General features: G+C 42.1%; 1 protein-coding gene across 7 annotated transcripts in view; it reads left to right on the top strand.

Annotated features, from left to right (window-relative positions):
- The first annotated feature begins 2,877 nt into the window (after positions 1 to 2,877).
- The window catches only part of C3H4orf36 (chromosome 3 C4orf36 homolog), a 55,817-nt gene continuing 40,286 nt past the window's right edge, over positions 2,878 to 18,408 (top strand). For 2 of the 7 annotated variants that reach the window (XR_008524221.1, XM_054553508.1), the window contains exons 1-4: positions 2,878 to 3,483; positions 4,071 to 4,208; positions 8,069 to 8,223; positions 8,451 to 8,586. Coding sequence is in view for 6 of the 7 variants with exons in the window: in XM_054553508.1 (XP_054409483.1) it covers positions 4,144 to 4,208; positions 8,069 to 8,223; positions 8,451 to 8,584 (354 nt within the window). In the remaining variant the exon portion in view is untranslated. Of the gene's footprint in view, positions 3,484 to 4,070; positions 4,209 to 8,068; positions 8,224 to 8,450; positions 9,557 to 18,408 lie in introns of those variants that run through there. The other 5 variants (XM_054553506.2, XM_009240177.3, XM_002814947.5 and 2 more) reach the window with 5 other exon arrangements.

The following is an 18,408-nucleotide window of genomic DNA, read 5'->3' as shown; positions in this document are numbered from 1 at the left end:
GAAAGAATTTGATATTTCAAAAGGATATACTGAAATAGTCATTGTGAGAAAAACCAGATCTCTTTTGGACATCTACCTTCTAGAAAATTGTATTATTTTAAAATACATATGGGGAAGTGGCAGATGCCGTGTATTTTTTTGTGTTGACAATGTTAAGGATCTTAAGTCATCCTGGATGGCAAATGTCTGTAAAGTGTAATGTGTTTTACTGTTCATTTTAATTTTAGCATTAATCTTAATTATAAAAATATGAACATTTTCCTCTATATAAAACATTCCTTCTACAATAAGGTATTTAGTGGTATCTATTGCTGTCTAATGCTATCTATTGTTGTGTAACCATTATCCCAAAAGTTGGTAGCTTAAAATGAGGAAATAATGACTTTTTTTTTTTTTAATTGAGACAGGGTCTCATTCTGCCACTCAGGCTGGAGTGCAGTCGTGATCATGGCTCAGAGCAGCCTCAACCTCCTGGGCTCAAGGGATCCTCTTGCCTCAGCCTCTGGAGTAGTTGGGGCTACAGGTGTGTGCCACCACATCCAGCCAATTTTTTTTCTACTTTTTGTAAAGATGGGGTCTCACTATGGTGCCCAGGCTGGTCTTGAACTCCCAGGCTCAAGTGATCCTCCTGTCTCAGCCTGCCATGCTGTTGAGATTATAGGCATGAGCCACCGTGCCCAACTATGATGAACGTTTATTATCCTATATTTTCTGAAAGCCAGGAATCCTGGGGTGACTTAGCTGGGTGGTTCTGGCTCAGTATTTCTCATGAAGTTTCAGTCAAGACCTCAGCTGGGGCTAAAGTTATCTGAAGGCTTGACTGGACCTTGAAGAATCTGCTTCCAAGATGGCTTTATCACATGGTTGGTGGCAAAAGGCCTCAATTCCTTATGAATTTCTCCATAAGGCAGCTTGAGTGTCCTTTCAAATGGCAGCCAGTCTCTCCTAGGGTGAGTGACCCAAGAGAGACTGCAAGAAGGAAGCCACAATACCTTTTATGACCTTATCTCAGAAGTCATACACTGTAATGTCCACCATATTAGTTCACAATGAGTCACACAGGAAATAACTGAATACAATTGTCAGGAATTTTATGCATATGCTGGAAATAGAGTTCCTGTATAAAGAAATCACAGGCTTGACCTCTTCTGGTGTGGCCCTGAACCTATTTCTACAACTATAAAAAGAGAACTTACCATGGAACCATGAGGAACTTCCCTTCTAAGGTGGCCTGTCCCCTATCTGGATATAACCTCAAATAACTTCTCTGTCTCTGTTTTTTCATCTCTAAAATAAAATCACCTAAGAAAGTGCCTTTCAAATTTTTTAGACCCATTGTGAGGGCTGTACACTGAGCCTGAGCACACACACGTATGTGTATATGTGTTTATATATATGTATATAACAGAAATGAAAGTGCCACAAAGCAATACCTTCTTACACTTATTTGTGTGATGTACTCTAATTTTATTTGCCATTCTATGCTAACTCATTTTTAAAAATTCAGGCCAAAGGCCGGGCGCGGTGGCTCACGCCTGTAATCCCAGCACTTTGGGAAGGAGGCCGAGGTGGGTGGATCACGAGGTCAGGAGATCTAGACCATCCTGGCTAACACAGTGAAACCCTGTCTCTACTAAAAATACAAAAAAATTAGCCGGGCGTGGTGGCGGGTGCCTGTAGTCCCAGCTACTCGGGAGGCTGAGGCAGGAGAATGGTGTGAACCCAGGAGGTGGAGCTTGCAGTGAGCCGAGATCGTGCCACTGCACTCTAGCCTGGGTGACAGAGCGAGACTCCATCTCAAAAATAAATAAATAGATAAATAAATAAATAAATAATAAAATTTCAGGCCAAAATCTGTAGTACATGGTCTCACAGTTCATTGAGGGTTTCAACATTCTTTGTGGAAAGAAAACACCCACCGTCACTGCTCGGTGCTCACTTTTCATTGGTGGTAGAGCAGAAATGCTGAAGAGCGAGTGAGTGAGTCCTCACCTTCCAGTTTCTGGGAGGCACAAAAGCACCTCTGAAAGATGGGTCAGCCCTGTGAGCCTACTCTAATTAGAAGGATAAGAGGTTGCTTGTCAGATGGAAAGGCTACTGTGTTTTATCTTTTTTTTTTTTGAGATAGAGTCTCACTCTGTTGTCCAGGCTGGAATGCAGTGGCGCCATCTCGGCTCACTGCAACCTCTGCCCCCCGAGTTCAAGCAATTCTCCTGTCTGAGCCTCCTGAATAGCTGGGACAACAGGCGCGCGCCACCTCCCCCAGCTAATTTTTGTATTTTTAGTAGAGGCAGGGTTTCACCATGTTGGCCAGGCTGGTCTCGAACTCCTTGACCTCGTGTTCCGCCCCTCTCGGCCTCCCAAAGTGCTGGGATTACAGGCGTGAGACACCCGCCTGGCCCATCCACCGCGACCGGCGCATGTGTGTTTATCTTTAAAAGTTGGCTTTGGAACTTGCCATGTGACTCTGGGCAGCCCTTTAACCACCCTGAACTAATTCGTCGGCTCCACAATTGGAATAATGAGTAGTATCGCGCTTGCCTATTTCATAAAGTTGTTATTAGGCTCATAATCAATTAGGCACTTATCATGTGGCGCAGAATCTCAGGGCAGGATCTTTCATCCTCAGAACAACTCTCTAAGATATAGATCATTATCCTTGTTTTATAGATGAAGAAATTGATGCTTAGAGCAGTGACATTTGCGAAATCTTAAGGTTAAATCTTAAGTGGCAGAGCTAGAATTCCAAACCAGTTCTGACATCAAAACCCTCACTCAAAATGGAAATGTAAGCTCGTTTCATTTGACCATAAGGGGTGGCCATCTGATGTATTCAAATGAAGAAATACGAAATCACCACAGCATAATAATGGCTTTAGAAATTGATGCTGTCTTGTTCTGAACACGAATATCTAAAATATCACACGTGGGCTTTGAGCTCACTGCCTTCACCCACTGCAGTGTGAGAACGCTGGCAACAGGGCTTCGGTTCCCCAGATGTCAGCAGCCAGGACTGGGTACATTTCTTTAAATGGCGCCCCTAAACGAAGTCCAGATCGCTTGGATGCAGCCCCCTCCATTGGAAAGCGTCCTTCCCAGGAAAGGTCTGGCTTACAGCCCTCTTTGGCTGGTTGGCTGGGTTCCGAGAGCACGGCCGTCCCTGGCCCAGTCACCACCAGAGAGCGAACCCCGTCCCCTCCCTGGCGGGTGGGGCGGGCCCCACAAAGCCCTTTATTGAGGCTCCGGCGTGACGCGTGGAGCCCTAGACTCGGCGCCCGCCGCGAGCGGGAAGGAGGCGTGTGCGCGGCCATGTGCGTTTAGCGCAGCGCGCTCTGCTCTCAGCCCCCGGCCGCGACCCTGCGAGCCCCTGAAGCCCGGGTAACCAGGCCGCCGCCGCCGGCGCCGGCTCGCGGGGACCCGCCACCGTGGAAGCCCCGCGCCCGCAGCGCGTTCCTGGCGAGTCGGAGGCAGGGTGGGGCCCAGGTGTGGGAAGGAGCCGAGGCTGAGGCCGTTCCCTTCGCCGCGGGCTCTGTGGGCGGCCGAGGCCCCCACCCGTCCCGGGAACCGGTTCCTCCTGGGCCCTACGCGTTCGGGGAAAGGAAGGGGACTCGTCCCGAATCGGCGTGCAAGGGCGGGGACGCGGGAGTGGTGCTGAGAGTTTTGAATGAGGGAAAACCTGGGAAGGATTGCTCTGCTCAAAGTGCTCGGGCCGGGGCGGGTGGTTCCTGTGCAGGCAGAGCCTTTGGTCGCTCAGCACTGCCACAATCAGACACATTTTGGCGCAGCGGTGTTGGAGCTGGTTTGGCAGGCTCAGGAAAGGGAAGAGAGCGCGACACCGAAACTTTGTCTCAGGATGACGAAACTTACCTGGCATTTTCTCCTTATTCAGTAGCAAGAAATGAAAAAATGAGTTCATGGAAAAATGAAAGAGAACACGGTTTTACATTTGGGGTTCCAGTTCAATGAACACTTATTAAGGACTTTCTGACATTCAGAATTTTTTTTTCTATTATTTGGCTACAAAATATTCACGTGAGAGGCATTAATTAGGTGCATTGCCATCATTTCAGGTAAAGTGAACAGAGTTATCTGTGACATTCCATCAGGCACCTATGTAAGGAAATCGTACCGTAATAACTCACCATGGCGTATGGAGTGCCAAGAAAGAACACGGTGAAAACCATTTTGTGGGGCAGTTGTTATAATGTGTAAGTATTATCTTTTTTTTTTTAAATCAGGGTAAGCATTGACTGGGGTGGGGAGTGTCTTTGTTAAATAAAAGGACTGGACACTATGCTCCCCATGAGATACTGGGCTATGTGAAGTATTTTCAGGTGTCTGGGTTCTGATTTTTTTTTCTTTTTTTTTAGGCGACTGCTTTTATAAGTTAATTGTCTTACTTGGTTAATTATCTTACAACACAACAACACTTTCAAGTGAGAAAACTGAGGTTCAGAGAAGTTTGATCAAAGTCACAGTCCTGTAGTAAGGAAATGCAAAGGCTAGACTCGGAGTCTTCTTGTTCCAAAACAGCATTTTCTGCTTCCACCCACATCTTTTAAAAAACTTTGTTTAGATACTCCACGTCTACCAAAAAAATGCCCTGGTGTCAGATGTATCTTAATAGAGCACCTAATTAGCTGGTACAAACGGTCGGTTTTGTATCCTGTATACTTTGGCAGGCAGTGGATGGACAACACATGCTTTCCAATGAAGAAGACCTGGGCTCTAAGCCTGGCCCTGCCCCCAGCTCCCTAAGGCCACCTTCTTCGTACCTTGATCTCTGCATCTGCAAGATGCATATAACAATTGGCTATGCGATGTGGATTATAAATGAAGTCCTGTATGTAAAGTACTTGCACATTGCCTGTCATCCAGTGAACGCATTGTGAGCACGTGTTGCAACCACACAGTAGTTTCACTCTGTGGTATTGTAGTGCAGTCTTTTCCTTTCTTAAACGTTTGATTAGGCATCAACTGAATTTGTCTTTTAAACAATATTCTATGAAGTAAATGAGGATTCCCTATGGGATTATAAAACCAGAGCTCTAGGAAATTCAGAGAAAACTCACTGTTGCATTCTGTTTAGTTTTGTCAGTTTAGTATGTATTTAGACCTTGAACTATGGGCAAGTACCATTATACTAAGTGTCATTATTATTATTATTATTATTATTATTATATTATTATTATTATTTTTTGAGATGGAGTCTTGCTCTGTCACCCAGGCTGGAGTGCAGTGGCACGATCTCGGCTCACTGCAAGCTCCGCCTCCCGGGTTCATGCCATTCTGCTTCCTCAGCCTGCCCAGCAGCTGGGATTACAGGCGCCCACTGCCATGCCCGGCTAATTTTTTTGTATTTTCAGTAGAGACGGGGTTTCACCATGTTAGCCAGGATGGTCTCAATATCCTGACCTCGTGATCCGCCCGCCTCGGCCTCCCAAAGTGCTGGGATTATAGGCGTGAGCCACCGCGCCCGGCCTATACTAAGTATCATTATAAACATTATATGAAGATACTCCTATTTCTGGAGAATGACTTAAAGCACTGATTCCATGGTTTTAGTTATGCAGAATTTTATATCATGAACAATCTCTGTAACACCAGGGCTTTCTCTTTCATTCTCCCAAGAAAGTATTTGATATCATACTGTTTATAAGAATAACCGAGTGAAAAGGAACGGAATGGTAGTAGCACTCTTTGGAGTTCATTTGCCAAGGTGACTCCTTACCTGAGGCTTTTTTTGGTTCGGTGTTTTTAAAAGATTGTAAAAACAATACACTAAAAACTTTCTAGCAGTATAGAAGCGTATGAAAGGAAGATAAAAATGCTGTCTCTCCCCATTCCCATTCCTGATTCCCACTCAGAGGTAAAATGTCTTATATGTTTTCTAGAATTTCTGCGGCTGCACAAGACACATACACACATGTATACACACACACATATGTCTTTTTAACACGTGGAATCATATTGAACTTTGCTCTGCCCACCCCTTTCCAATATATCTTGCATAGCCTAATAGGTAAGAGCACTGATTCTGGAGTCTGACTTCCTGGGTTCAGATCCCAACTTCACAACCAATGGCTTTGTGACCTTGGGCAAGTTGTTCTCTGCACCTCAGTTTCCTTCCTTCCTTCCTTCCTCCCTCCCTCCCTTCCTTCTTTCCTTCTTTCTTTCTTTCCTTCTTTCCTGACAGGGTCCTACACTGTCACACAGGCTAGAATGTCGTGCACCTCCTAGGCTTGAGTGATCTTCCCACCTCAGCCTCCTGAGTAGCTGGGACCACAGGCATACACCACTGTGCCCGGTGAATTTGTTTTATTTTTGGTAGAGATGGGGTCTCACTTTGTTGCCCAGGCTAGTCTCAAACTCCTGACCTCAAGTGATCCACCTTGGTCTCCCAAAGTGCTGGAATTACAGGCATGAGCCACCGTGCCCGGCTGGAGATCTTTATTTTTTATCAAGACAGGATATCACTCTATCACCTCAGTGCAGTCTCAGCCTTAGCCTCCTGGGCTCAAGTGATCCTCTTGCTGCAGCCTCTTTTGTAGCTGGAACCACAGGCCTGTGCCACCACATTTGGCTAATTTTTTGATTTTTTTGTGGAGATGAGATCTCATTACATTGCCTGGGCTGGTCTTGGCCTTCTGGCCTCCAGCGATCCTCCTGCCTCTGCCTCCCAAAGTGCTGGGATTATAGGCATGAGCCAGCATGCCCAGCCTACCCTTCAGTTTTCTAATCTGTAAACTGAGGATAATAGTAGCACCTGCCTCTTTCATATGGTTGTTGTAGTAATTACATGAGTTCACGTGTGTAAATTGCTTAAAACAGTGCCTAATAGTAGGTGCTATGTAAACAATAACTGTTTTATTGCTTATCTTTCCAAATCAACATAATCCTTATTCTTTCATTACATGTTTGTACTACAGTTTGTTTAGTCAGGCTCTTCTTGATAGATATTAAGGTGATTTCCATGTTTTTTTGTTTTTGAGACAGAGTTTTGCTCTTGTCACCCAGGCTGAAGTGCAGTGGCATGATCTCAGCTCACTGCAACCTCCGCCTCTCGGGTTCAAGCGATTCTTCTTCCTCAGCCTCTTGAGTAGCTGGGATTACAAGTGCCCACCACGATGCCCAGCTAAGTTTTCTATTTTTAGTAGAGATGGGATTTCACCATGTTGGCCAGGCTGGTCTTGAGCTCCTGGCCTCAGATGATCCACCCACCTCAGCCTCTCAAAGTGCTAGGATTACAGGCGTGAGCCACCATGCCCGGCCTCCATGTATTTTTTTTTTTTTTTTTTTTTAATGAATGACACTTCAACACTTCAATGAACACTCTTATACATTTTTGTGACTTGTTCAAGTACATCTATAATAATTGTAAACTCTAAGTCACTCCTGAAAGTTAGATGATAAAGGACGGGGAAGGTGGAACAGGCAAACAAAGGGGTGGCTGGTATAATATGGTCACTTCCCCTGCTTGGACCAAAGCAGGTCTTTCACTTTCTTTGTGCGTATGAGGCTGAACTCATATTGACTGCAGATGAGAAACATGTAACATGAAATTTTTAAATTTCAGAATTAGGTGAAAGAGAACAATTTTTAAAGGTTTATACTGGTTATTTTGAATTTGTAGTTTGGAATTTCATCCCCATTCCCAGATTGCACACTCAAAATCTTAGTCTGTGCCAAGCACCCTGCTCAATGTATGATTATGCCCTTCTTTCCTTCTTTAATGTGACCACATTTTTATGAGCTATAAAAGACTCTGGAGCTTACAGTTCTTACCTATATCCTCTTACATGGAAAGATTGGATTGACTTCATGGAGGCTGAATCAAAGTTCCTGGTGTAATTTCTGGTCATTGTTCAGTATTATCTCTATATTAGTTAATATAAATCTCCCTCTCCTGTCTGGAATTACAACTCTGGAAAATTCTGAACACCTCCCCCACCACCCATAAACCAAAATGTCTAGTGACAAATGGAACTGAGAATTAATGTCTTCTACATCTCACATAGTAGATGCTTAATCAATATTTATTGAATGGATTAATGAATTTTTGCCCCAGACAGGAACCTTGGGATCTTGCACTGCTTGCAAAGACCTGGTACACGAACCTAGCCAATATCAAGTTACCTTTCTTGGAAGAAATTTCATTTGGTGGTTCTGTGCAGCTCACAAAATGTAACACCATTAAAGATGGACTGCTCCCTTCTGCAGAATGTAAGTTCCTTAAGTTCTGCTTTAATAAGTTATAAATTGAGTGTGCCATTTGCTTATCAGAGAAATGTTTAAATCTGTGTATTTACACCCATACCTCCTATCTTTGCAGCTCTGTCATCTTGTTTATTATTCAAGCATATGCATTTTGCTGTATGATATTCAGTTTTGACTTAGTTATGCCTGATGAAAAATGTATGTCAGATTGTTTTGTGTATTTTCTTTTTCAGCTATCAAACTCGAAAGGGAGTATGAAGTGAAGCGTCTTTGTAAACTGAAATGTCAAGAAAATACATCTAAGGAAATTCAGCTTCTCCTGAGGGAAAGGCCAGCCGGTTTGAGAAGACCTCTTCCATCTAAATGACAGTCAGTTCATAATTGAATCTGTACTCTGTCTCTTGCATCCATCCAAAGGGCATGAAGGTCTCTGGACCTGTCACTATGTAAAGTTCAGGGCAGATATTTGAATGCCCACTGGTGGATGGGCCACTGCCCACAGCTGTGGGTTAGTAGCCAGTTCTGACAGATCTTCCAAGTCCCTGACATACTCTTGTTCCTTGTGTCACAAGCGACAGCACTGTAAGTAGATGAAAATGTATTTGGAGTTGAGTCGTTTGTGCTATTCATTTTAATTTTTGTAAAATTGCACTAAAAGAAGAGGAAATTTCTTCAGTTGCATTGTTTTCAAAAGACATCTTGAATATGCATCTTTGAGATCCCAAGGAGGGACCAAAAGAAGGCAAGAGAGAAATTCTCTTAAAAATGATAAACTGAAAGATTTCATTTGGTTAAGAAAAATAATGACTTCATTTTTAGTACCTCTCTATTTTCCAATTTTCTTTTTTAAAAAATATATATATTTTTTATTATACTTTAAGTTCTAGGGTACATGTGCACAACGTGCAGGTTTGTTACATATGTATACATGGGCCATGTTGGTGTGCTGCACCCATTAACTCGTCATTTACATTAGGTATATCTCCTAATGCTATCCCTCCCCCATACCCCCACCCCACAACAGGCCCCCGTGTGTGATGTTCCCCTTCCTGTGTCCAAGTGTTCTCATTGTTCAATTCCCACCCATGAGTGAGAACATGCGGTGTTTGGTTTTTTGTCCTTGCGATAGTTTGCTGAGAATGATGGTTTCCAGCTTCATCCATGTCCCTACAAAGGACATGAACTCATTATTTTTTATGGCTGCATAGTATTCCATGGTGTATATGTGCCATATTTTCTTAATCCAGTCTATCATTGTTGGACATTTGGGTTGGTTCCAAGTCTTTGCTATTGTGAGTAGTGCCGCAATAAACATATGTGTGCATGTGTCTTTATAGCAGCATGATTTATATTCCTTTGGGTATATACCCAGTAATGGGATGGCTGGGTCAAATGGTATTTCTAGTTCTAGATCCCTGAGGAATCGCCACACTGTCTTCCACAATGGTTGAACTAGTTTACAGTCCCACCAACAGTGTAAAAGTGTTCCTATTTCTCCACATCCTCTCCAGCACCTGTTGTTTCCTGACTTTTTAATGATTGCCATTCTAACTGGTGTGAGATGGTATCTCATTGTGGTTTTGATTTGCATTTCTCTGATGGCCAGTGATGATGAGCATTTTTTCATGTGCCTGTTGGCTGCATAAATGTCTTCTTTTGAGAAGTGTCTGTTCATGTCCTTTGCCCACTTTTTGATGGGGTTGTTTTTTCTTGTAAATTTGTTTGAGTTCTTTGTAGATTCTGGATATTAGCCCTTTGTCAGATGAGTAGATTGCAAAAATTTTCTCCCATTCTGTAGGTTGCCTGTTCACTCTGATGGTAGTTTCTTTTTGCTGTGCAGAAGCTCTTTAGTTTAACCATTCTTTCTGAAACTATTCCAATCAATAGAAAAAGAGGGAATCCTCCCTAACTCATTTTATGAGGCCAGCATCATCCTGATACCAAAGCCTGGCAGAGACACAACAAAAAAAGAGAATTTTAGACCAATATCCCTGATGAACATCGATGCAAAAATCCTCAATAAAATACTGTCAAACTGAATCCAGCAGCACATCAAAAAGCTTATCTACCATGATCAAGTGGGCTTCATCCCTGGAATGCAAGGCTGGTTCAACATACGCAAATCAATAAACGTAATCCAGCATATAAACAGAACAAGAGACAAAAACCACATGATTATCTCAATAGATGCAGAAAAGGCCTTCGACAAAATTCAACAGCCTTCACGCTAAAAACTGTCAATAAATTAGGTATTGATGGGACGTATCTCAAAATAATAAGAGCTATCTATGACAAACCCACAGCCAATATCATACTGAATGGGCAAAAACTGGAAGCATTCCCTTTGAAAACTGGCACAAGACAGGGATGCCCTCTCTCCCCACTCCTATTCAACATAGTGTTGGAAGTTCTGGCCAGGACAATCAGGCAGGAGAAAGAAATAAAGGGTATTCAGTTAGGAAAAGAGGAAGTCAAATTGTCCTTGTTTGCAGATGACATGATTGTATATCTAGAAAACCCCACCGTCTCAGCCCAAAATCTCCTTAAGCTGATAAGCAACTTCAGCAAAGTCTCAGGATACAAAATCAATGTGCAAAAATCACAAGCATTCTTATACACCAATAACAGACAAACAGAGAGCCAAATCATGAGTGAAATCCCATTCACAATTGCTTCAAAGAGAATAAAATACATAGGAATCCACCTTACAAGGGATGTGAAGGACCTCTTCAAGGAGAATTACAAACCACTGCTCAAGGAAATAAAAGAGGATACAAATAAATGGAAGAACTTTCCATGCTCATGGATAGGAAGAATCAATATCGTGAAAATGGCTGTACTGCCCAAGGTAATTTATAGATTCAGTGCCATCCCCATCAAGCTACCAATGACTTTCTTCACAGAATTGGAAAAAACTACTTTAAAGTTCATATGGAACCAAAAAAGAGCCCGCATTGCCGAGTCAATCCTAAGCCAAAAGAACAAAGCTGGAGGCATCACACTACCTGACTTCAAACTATACTACAAGGCTACAGTAACCAAAACAGCATGGTACTGGTACCAAAACAGATATAGATCAATGGAACGGAACAGAGCCCTCAGAAATAATACCACACATCTACAACTATCTGATCTTCGACAAACCTGACAAAAACAAGAAATGGGGAAAAGATTCCCTATTTAACAAATGGTGTTGGGAAAACTGGCTAGCCATATGTAGAAAGCTGAAACTGGATCCCTTCCTTACACCTTACACAAAAATTAATTCAAGATGGATTAAAGACTTAAATGTTAGACCTAAAACCATAAAAACCCTAGAAGAAAACCTAGGCAACACTATTCAGGACATAGGCATGGGCAAGGACTTCATGTCTAATACACCAAAAGCAATGGCAACAATAGCCAAAATTGACAGATGGGATCTAGTTTCTAATTTTCAATGAAACATCATTGAATATTCACATGTGGTGCTTTAAAGTAGCAAGTAGAACTTACTTTGTTTTTCTTCTCCTAAAAAAAGTTGTCAGGCTGGGGATGATGGCTCATGCCTATAAATCTCAGTACTTTGGGAGGCTGAGGTGGGAGACTCACTTGGGCCCAGGAGTTTGGGACCAGCCTGGGCAATATAGGGAGACCCGGTCTCCACAAAAAATTAAAAAATTAGCTGAGCATGGTGCTGTGTACCTGTAGTCCCAGCTACTCAGGAGGCTGAGATGGGAGGATCCCTTGAGCCTAGTAGTTCGATGCTGCATTGAGCTGTGATCATGCCACTGCACTCCAGCCTGGGCAGCAGAGTGAGAACATGTCTCAAAAAAAAAAAAAAAGTCTTTTTCCTTCTGCCTAATTTCTTATTTTCTATCTGGAATGACCCTGAAACATATGGAACACACATACTCGTGTGAAAGTGACATGAAAATACACAGAAGGTCTTGTGAGGAAAACACAGAGTGGATGGCGGATGGGGAATTGATCAACTGGAAAGTATTGGATTTGGATGAACCAATTTTTCTAGCATTTGAATCCAATAAGTCATACTTGGATATTAATGTTACATTTGAGCACAGTTTAGTATTTTTTAGATGATTCAGTAGGCATTTTAGGATCTTCTGGTATTTTTTTTTTTTCCCACCCAGGCTGGAGTGGAAGTTTCACTGTAACCTCTGCCTCCCAGGTTCAAGCAATTCTCATGCTTCAGTAACACGAGTGGCTGGGACTACAGGCATGCACCACCACACCTAGCTAATTTTTGTATTTTTTAGTAGAGATGGGATTTCACCATGTTGGCCAGGGTTGTCTCGGACTTCTGACCTCAAGTGATCTGCCCACCTTGGCCTCCCAAAGTGCTGGGATTACAGGTGTGAGCCACCGCGCCTGGCTGATCTTCTAGTATCTTAGCTTCATTTCATTATGAAAGGCAATGTGGCGTACTGTTTAAGAATATAGACTTTAGACCTGGGTGCCTTTCTTCAAATCGTAGCTCAGCTGCTTATTGCTATGTGAGCTGGGATAAGTTACCTTGTTTCTGTGTTTGTTTTCTCATTTGTAAAATGAGGATAATACAGGTATACCTACTTCATAGGATTAAATGAAAACTGCGAGGCACTCAATGAGAATTACTCTAGTGTTAGACATTACTGCGAGTATCACTATCATTGTAATCTAGGTATAGAAGATATATTATATTGGGATGACTCTCTTGACCTTTGTGCAGACCAGGAGTCTTGAAATTTAAAATACTTGGTTTTATTCTTACAATATATATGTACTACTTGCCAAACCGTCTGACCTGAATTTTTAGTTCAAAATATGGCCACTGTACCTATGGCAAATCCTGATCATTTCTCTTTAAAAATCATAATCCCTGATAATCAAGTTGTCACTTATGTCTTTCTCTTAAAAGTAGCATGGAGAATTTGTGTGCAAAAATGTCACATCCTGATGTCCCCACTGTGTAACCCAGAAGCATAGATATCATTTTGTGGTCTGCCCTCTGGAGCCACCAGGGAGCCCTAAGCATGTCACACCTCACCTCACAAGCTGGCACTTTTAGTTAGTGGCATTAATTGGGGGTATAAGTAATATGCTTCCATCTGTTGTCCAAAAGACCATCAGGATGGCTAAATAGTAGAAAGGAGAGTTTTATTGGTGATATCAGTTTGCGAACTGGGAAGAGAGTCTCTGGAGTGGACTGAAGGTGCTCTTTCTTCGAAGAGGGAAAGGGCAGGCTGGGTTTTAGGCCTCCCAGGGCCTGTATCACACAGTAAAGTAATACGTATTCAGCAGGTTTTGGGGGGAAAGCTATACATATGTATGAAGGTAGTCAAGCACATGTGCAATGGGCAAACATATATGTGACATACTTCCCATGTTCACTTTGGGGTGGGGTTTTAGCGTTAAAATAAGGTGGAGTTTGGCTCTATATCAAAAGTGAACTACAGGGCACAGAGACAGTTCATGAGCAGCCTCTATAAGCTGGCAGAAACTGGCTTAAGGTCTGTAGTTGCTTTTCAGAAAAGAAGGTTTGTAAGGTTGGTCCTCTGTTCAATCAGAGTTGTAGTGGTGTGGGATGTAAATCAAGGTCAGGAGGGCTATGATAGCTCCTATTGTTATGGAGTTTAGCAAGAGTGTGCTTTTTCTTCTAGGGGTAGGAATTTAGGAAGTTGTCATGCCAACTGAGCCCTGAGCCCTTGACGCCATAATAATTTTTATTTCCTTAACCTTATGGGCCGTCTTAGTTGATAAAGAGGCATCTGTTTTGGTCTCTCAGATCACACATTCTTTTTCATAATGTTGAAAATGAATGAAACGTGTATCTGTAAAAAGTTTGCCAGAATAAAATATTTTAATATTCCTTCAGAAAAGATGGAATTTGAGAAAGCTTTGGTTCCTCATGATTTTCTTGAGAGAAGAGTCCTGCTTCCAGCTTTAAGATTCTCTTAATCATGATTTTAGGCAGATGTTTCTGAACCCCTGAAAACTGCACATATTGAAATAAAATTACATTGCAAAATTGAGTAATATGTGTATATATCTTTCTCTCTTGAAATGCCTTAAGAGCAGGAAAGGAATGCTTTCTTATGTTAGTGCTTCAATGCATAACTCATATAGGCACTCAATAGACAGTCATTGATTGAAAATTTTCAGGGCCGGGCACGGTGGTGCATGCCTGTAATCCCCGCACTTTGGGAGGCTGAGATGGGTGGATCACCTGAGGTCAGGAATTCAAGACCAGCCTGGCCAACATGGTGAAACCCCGTCTCTACTAAAACTACAAAAAATTAGCCAGGCATGGTGGCATGCACCTGTAATCCCAGCTACTTGGGAGGCTGAGGCAGGAGGAGAATCACTTGAACCCAGGAGGTGGAGGTTGCAGTGAGCCAAGATCACACCATTGCACTCCAGCCTGGGAGACAAGAGTGAAACTCCATCTCAAAAAAAAAAAAAGAAAATTTCAGATGGTGAAAGAGCCACAATAGAATGAACTTGATAGTTGCATTCTTATTTTTAATTTTTTTAATTAAAAAAATTTTTTAAGAGACAGGATCTGGCTCTGTTGCCCAGGCTGGGGTGTAGTAGCATGATCATTACTCGCTTCAACTTTGAACTCCTAAGCTCAAGCAATCCTAGCTACTTGGGACTATAGCTGCCTATGGTCCCACCATGCGTGGCTAATTTTTTTGGTATTCTTTTTAAGATAGGATACTTTTTTAAAATCAGGAGATAGCCATGATATGATTGAATATGGGACTAAAACAGTTCAAGACAAAGGTCAGAATGAACAAATATACCATTTTTACATAAAACATTTTAAAGTTATAACAATTTAATTAAAACTGATAACAATTCAACTTCAGTGGCATACAAAAATTCTACTTCTTTACATCTCCACTTTCCCCTACTTTGGTATTGATGTCAGAAATTACATCTTTCTATATTGTGTATTCATTAACATAATTTATAGTTATTTTTCATGCTTTTGTTTTTTAGATTCTATGCCAAACTTAAAAGTGATCTATACAACATTACACTACTTACAATACTATAGAATTTTATATATAGATAGAGAAACCTTTTTTTTTTTTTTTTCGAGACAGAATCTCACTCTGTTGCCCAGGCTGGAGTCGAGTGGTGTGATCTTGGCTCACCGCAACTTCCAACTCCTGGGTTCATGCAATTTTCCTGCCTCAGCCTCCTGAATAGCTGGGATTACAGGCATGTGCCACCATGCCCAGCTAATTTTAGTAGAGACAGGATTTTGCCATGTTGACCAGCCTTGTCTCGAACTCCTGATCTCAGGTGATCTGCCTGCCTCGGCCTCCCAAAGTGCTAGGACTACAGGCATGAGCCACTGCATCTGGCCTAATTCTACATTTTATCTACATATTTACCTTTATCAGAGAGCTTTATATTTTTCTATGGTTTTGTGTTGCTGTCTAGTGTCTTTTTGTTTCAACTTGAAGGAGTCTCTTTAGTATTTCTTGTAGGGTTAAGGCCTAGTGGTAATGAACCTCGTCAGCTTTTGTTTATCTGGGAAAGTTTTAATTTCTTTTTAATTTTTTTTTCCTTATGATATGAATTTATTGTTTTTTTATTTTTTATTTATTTATTTTTTATTATTATTATACTTTAGGTTTTAGGGTACATGTGCGCAATGTGCAGGTTAGTTGCATATGTATACATGTGCCATGCTGGTGCGCTGCACCCACTAACTCGTCATCTAGCATTAGGTATATCTCCCAGTGCTATCCCTCCCTCCTCCCCCCACCCCACAACAGTCCCCGAAGTGTGATGTTCCCCTTCCTGTGTCCATGTGTTCTCATTGTTCAATTCCCACCTATGAGTGAGAAGATGCGGTGTTTGGTTTTTTGTTCTTGTGATAGTTTACTGAGAATGATGATTTCCAATTTCATCCATGTCCCTACAAAGGACATGAACTCATCATTTTTTATGGCTGCATAGTATTCCATGGTGTATATGTGCCACATTTTCTTAATCCAGTCTATCATTGTTGGACATTTGGGTTGGTTCCAAGTCTTTGCTATTGTGAATAATGCCGCAATAAACATACATGTGCATGTGTCTTTATAGCAGCATGATTTATAGTCCTTTGGGTATATACCCAGTAATGGGATGGCTGGGTCAAATGGAATTTCTAGTTCTAGATCCCTGAGGAATCATCACACTGACTTCCACAAGGGTTGAACTAGTTTACGGTCCCACCAACAGTGTAAAAGTGTTCCTATTTCTCCCCATCCTCTCCAGCACCTGTTGTTTCCTGACAGTTTAATGATTGCCATTCTAACTGGTGTGAGATGGTATCTCATTGTGGTTTTGATTTGCATTTCCCGGGGTCCCTACAGCAGCGGGCAGGCGCAGAGCGGAGTCCTCTTTTTAATTTTTGAAGGACAGTTTTGCCAGACATGGTGTTGTTGGTTGGCAGTTTTTTCCCTTTTAGCACTTCGAATATATTACCTCACTCCCTTTTGGCCTGGAGGGTTTCTTTTATTTGAGACGGAGTCTTGCTCTGTCACCCAGGCTGGAGTGCAGTGGCGCAGTCTTGGCTTACTGCAACCTCCACCTCCTGGGCTCAAACGATTCTCCTGCCTCATGCTCCCGAGTAGCACCACCACGCCTGGCTAATTTTGGATTTTTAGTAGAGACAGGGTTTCACCATGTTGGTCAGGCTGGTCTCGAACTCCTGACCTCAACTGATCTGCTCACCTTGGCCTCCCAAGGTGCTGGGAGTATTAGTGGGAGCCACCACACTTGGCCCTGGCCTGCAGGGTTTCTGCTCAAAAATCTGCTGGTAGGCTGGGCTCAGTGGTTCACACCTATAATCCCAGAACTTTGGGAGGCCAAGGTGGGAGGATTGCTTGAGACCAGTAGTTTAAGAACAGCTTGAGCAATACAGTGAGACCTCATCTCTACAAAAAATAAAAAGAAAATTATCCAGGCATGGTAGCATGTGCCTGTAGTCACAGTTACTCCAGAGGCTGAGGCAGGAGGATTGCTTGAGCCCAGGAGTTCGAGGCTGCAGTGAGCTATGATGATGCCACTGCACTCTAGCTTGGGTGACAGAGTAAGATCCTATCTCAAAATAAAAAAAAAGAAACAAAACAAACTGCTTATAGTCTAATAAGATCTCCCTAGTATGTGATGAGTCACTTTTCTCTTGCTGCTTTCAAGATTCTCTCTTTGTCTTTGACATTTTACAGTTTGATAATAATGTGTTTTGGTTTGGGTCACTTTGGTTTATCTTAGTTGGAGTTTGTTGGGCTTTTCGAATTGGTATGTTCATTTTCTTCCTCAAATTTGGGAAGATTTTGGCCATTGTCTCTTCAAGTAGGCTTGCTAGTCCTTTCTCCCTTTTCTTCTGGGTCTCCCATCATGCATATATTGTCCTGTTTGATGGTGTTCTATAAGTATTTTTGGCTTTCTTCACTTTTCTTCATTCTTTCTTTTTGCTTATCTGACTCAATAATTTTAAGTGATCTGACTTCAAATTCACTGACTCTTTTTTTCTGCTTAAGTGTCCTATTGAACTCCTCTAGTGAATTTTAAAATTCAGTTATTGTATTCTTTAGCTCCAGATTTAAAAAATGGTTTCTATGACTTTGTTGACATTCTCATTTTGTACATGTATCATTTTCTTGATTTTGTTTAGTTGTTTATCTTCTCTATTAGCTCACTTAGCATCTTTAAGATGTTTATTTTGAATCCTTTGTCAGGTAAATCATAGGCCTGTGTTTCTTTGGGGGTTGGTTTCTGGAAATTTATTTTGTTACTTTGATCAGGCCATGTTTTCCTGTTTCTTTGTAGGCCTTGTGACCTTTTGTTGAGCTTCGGGCATTCAAAAAACAAAAACAAAAAACAAACAAAAAAACCAAAACCCCCAAAACCAAATAAAAAACAGCTACCTCTCCCAGTCTTTAGAAATTGGCTTCATGCAGGGGAGGGTCTTCACCAGTCAGCCTGGCTAGAGTGTATGGCGACCTCCCAAACCTTTCTGGGAATGCATCTTCTCTGGGCTTGTGTGTATAATTTCCCAGTTAAAAAAGGTTTGCTTGCATCTTCACTGGAGCTCATAATCTTTTGCTTTTCCTGGTGTCTGTCTGTGGTACTACACTCTCTCCAGTGCTGTAACAAACTGTGGAGCTTGCCTTTGTTCCCAGTGGCCCCCCAACCTGGCAT

This window comes from Pongo abelii, chromosome 3 (genome assembly GCF_028885655.2).
Source record: "Pongo abelii isolate AG06213 chromosome 3, NHGRI_mPonAbe1-v2.0_pri, whole genome shotgun sequence".
Taxonomy (NCBI): Eukaryota; Metazoa; Chordata; class Mammalia; order Primates; family Hominidae; genus Pongo; species Pongo abelii.
The sequence above is the reverse complement of the archived record's forward strand: the minus strand, read 5'-3'. Positions and strand labels throughout refer to the sequence as shown.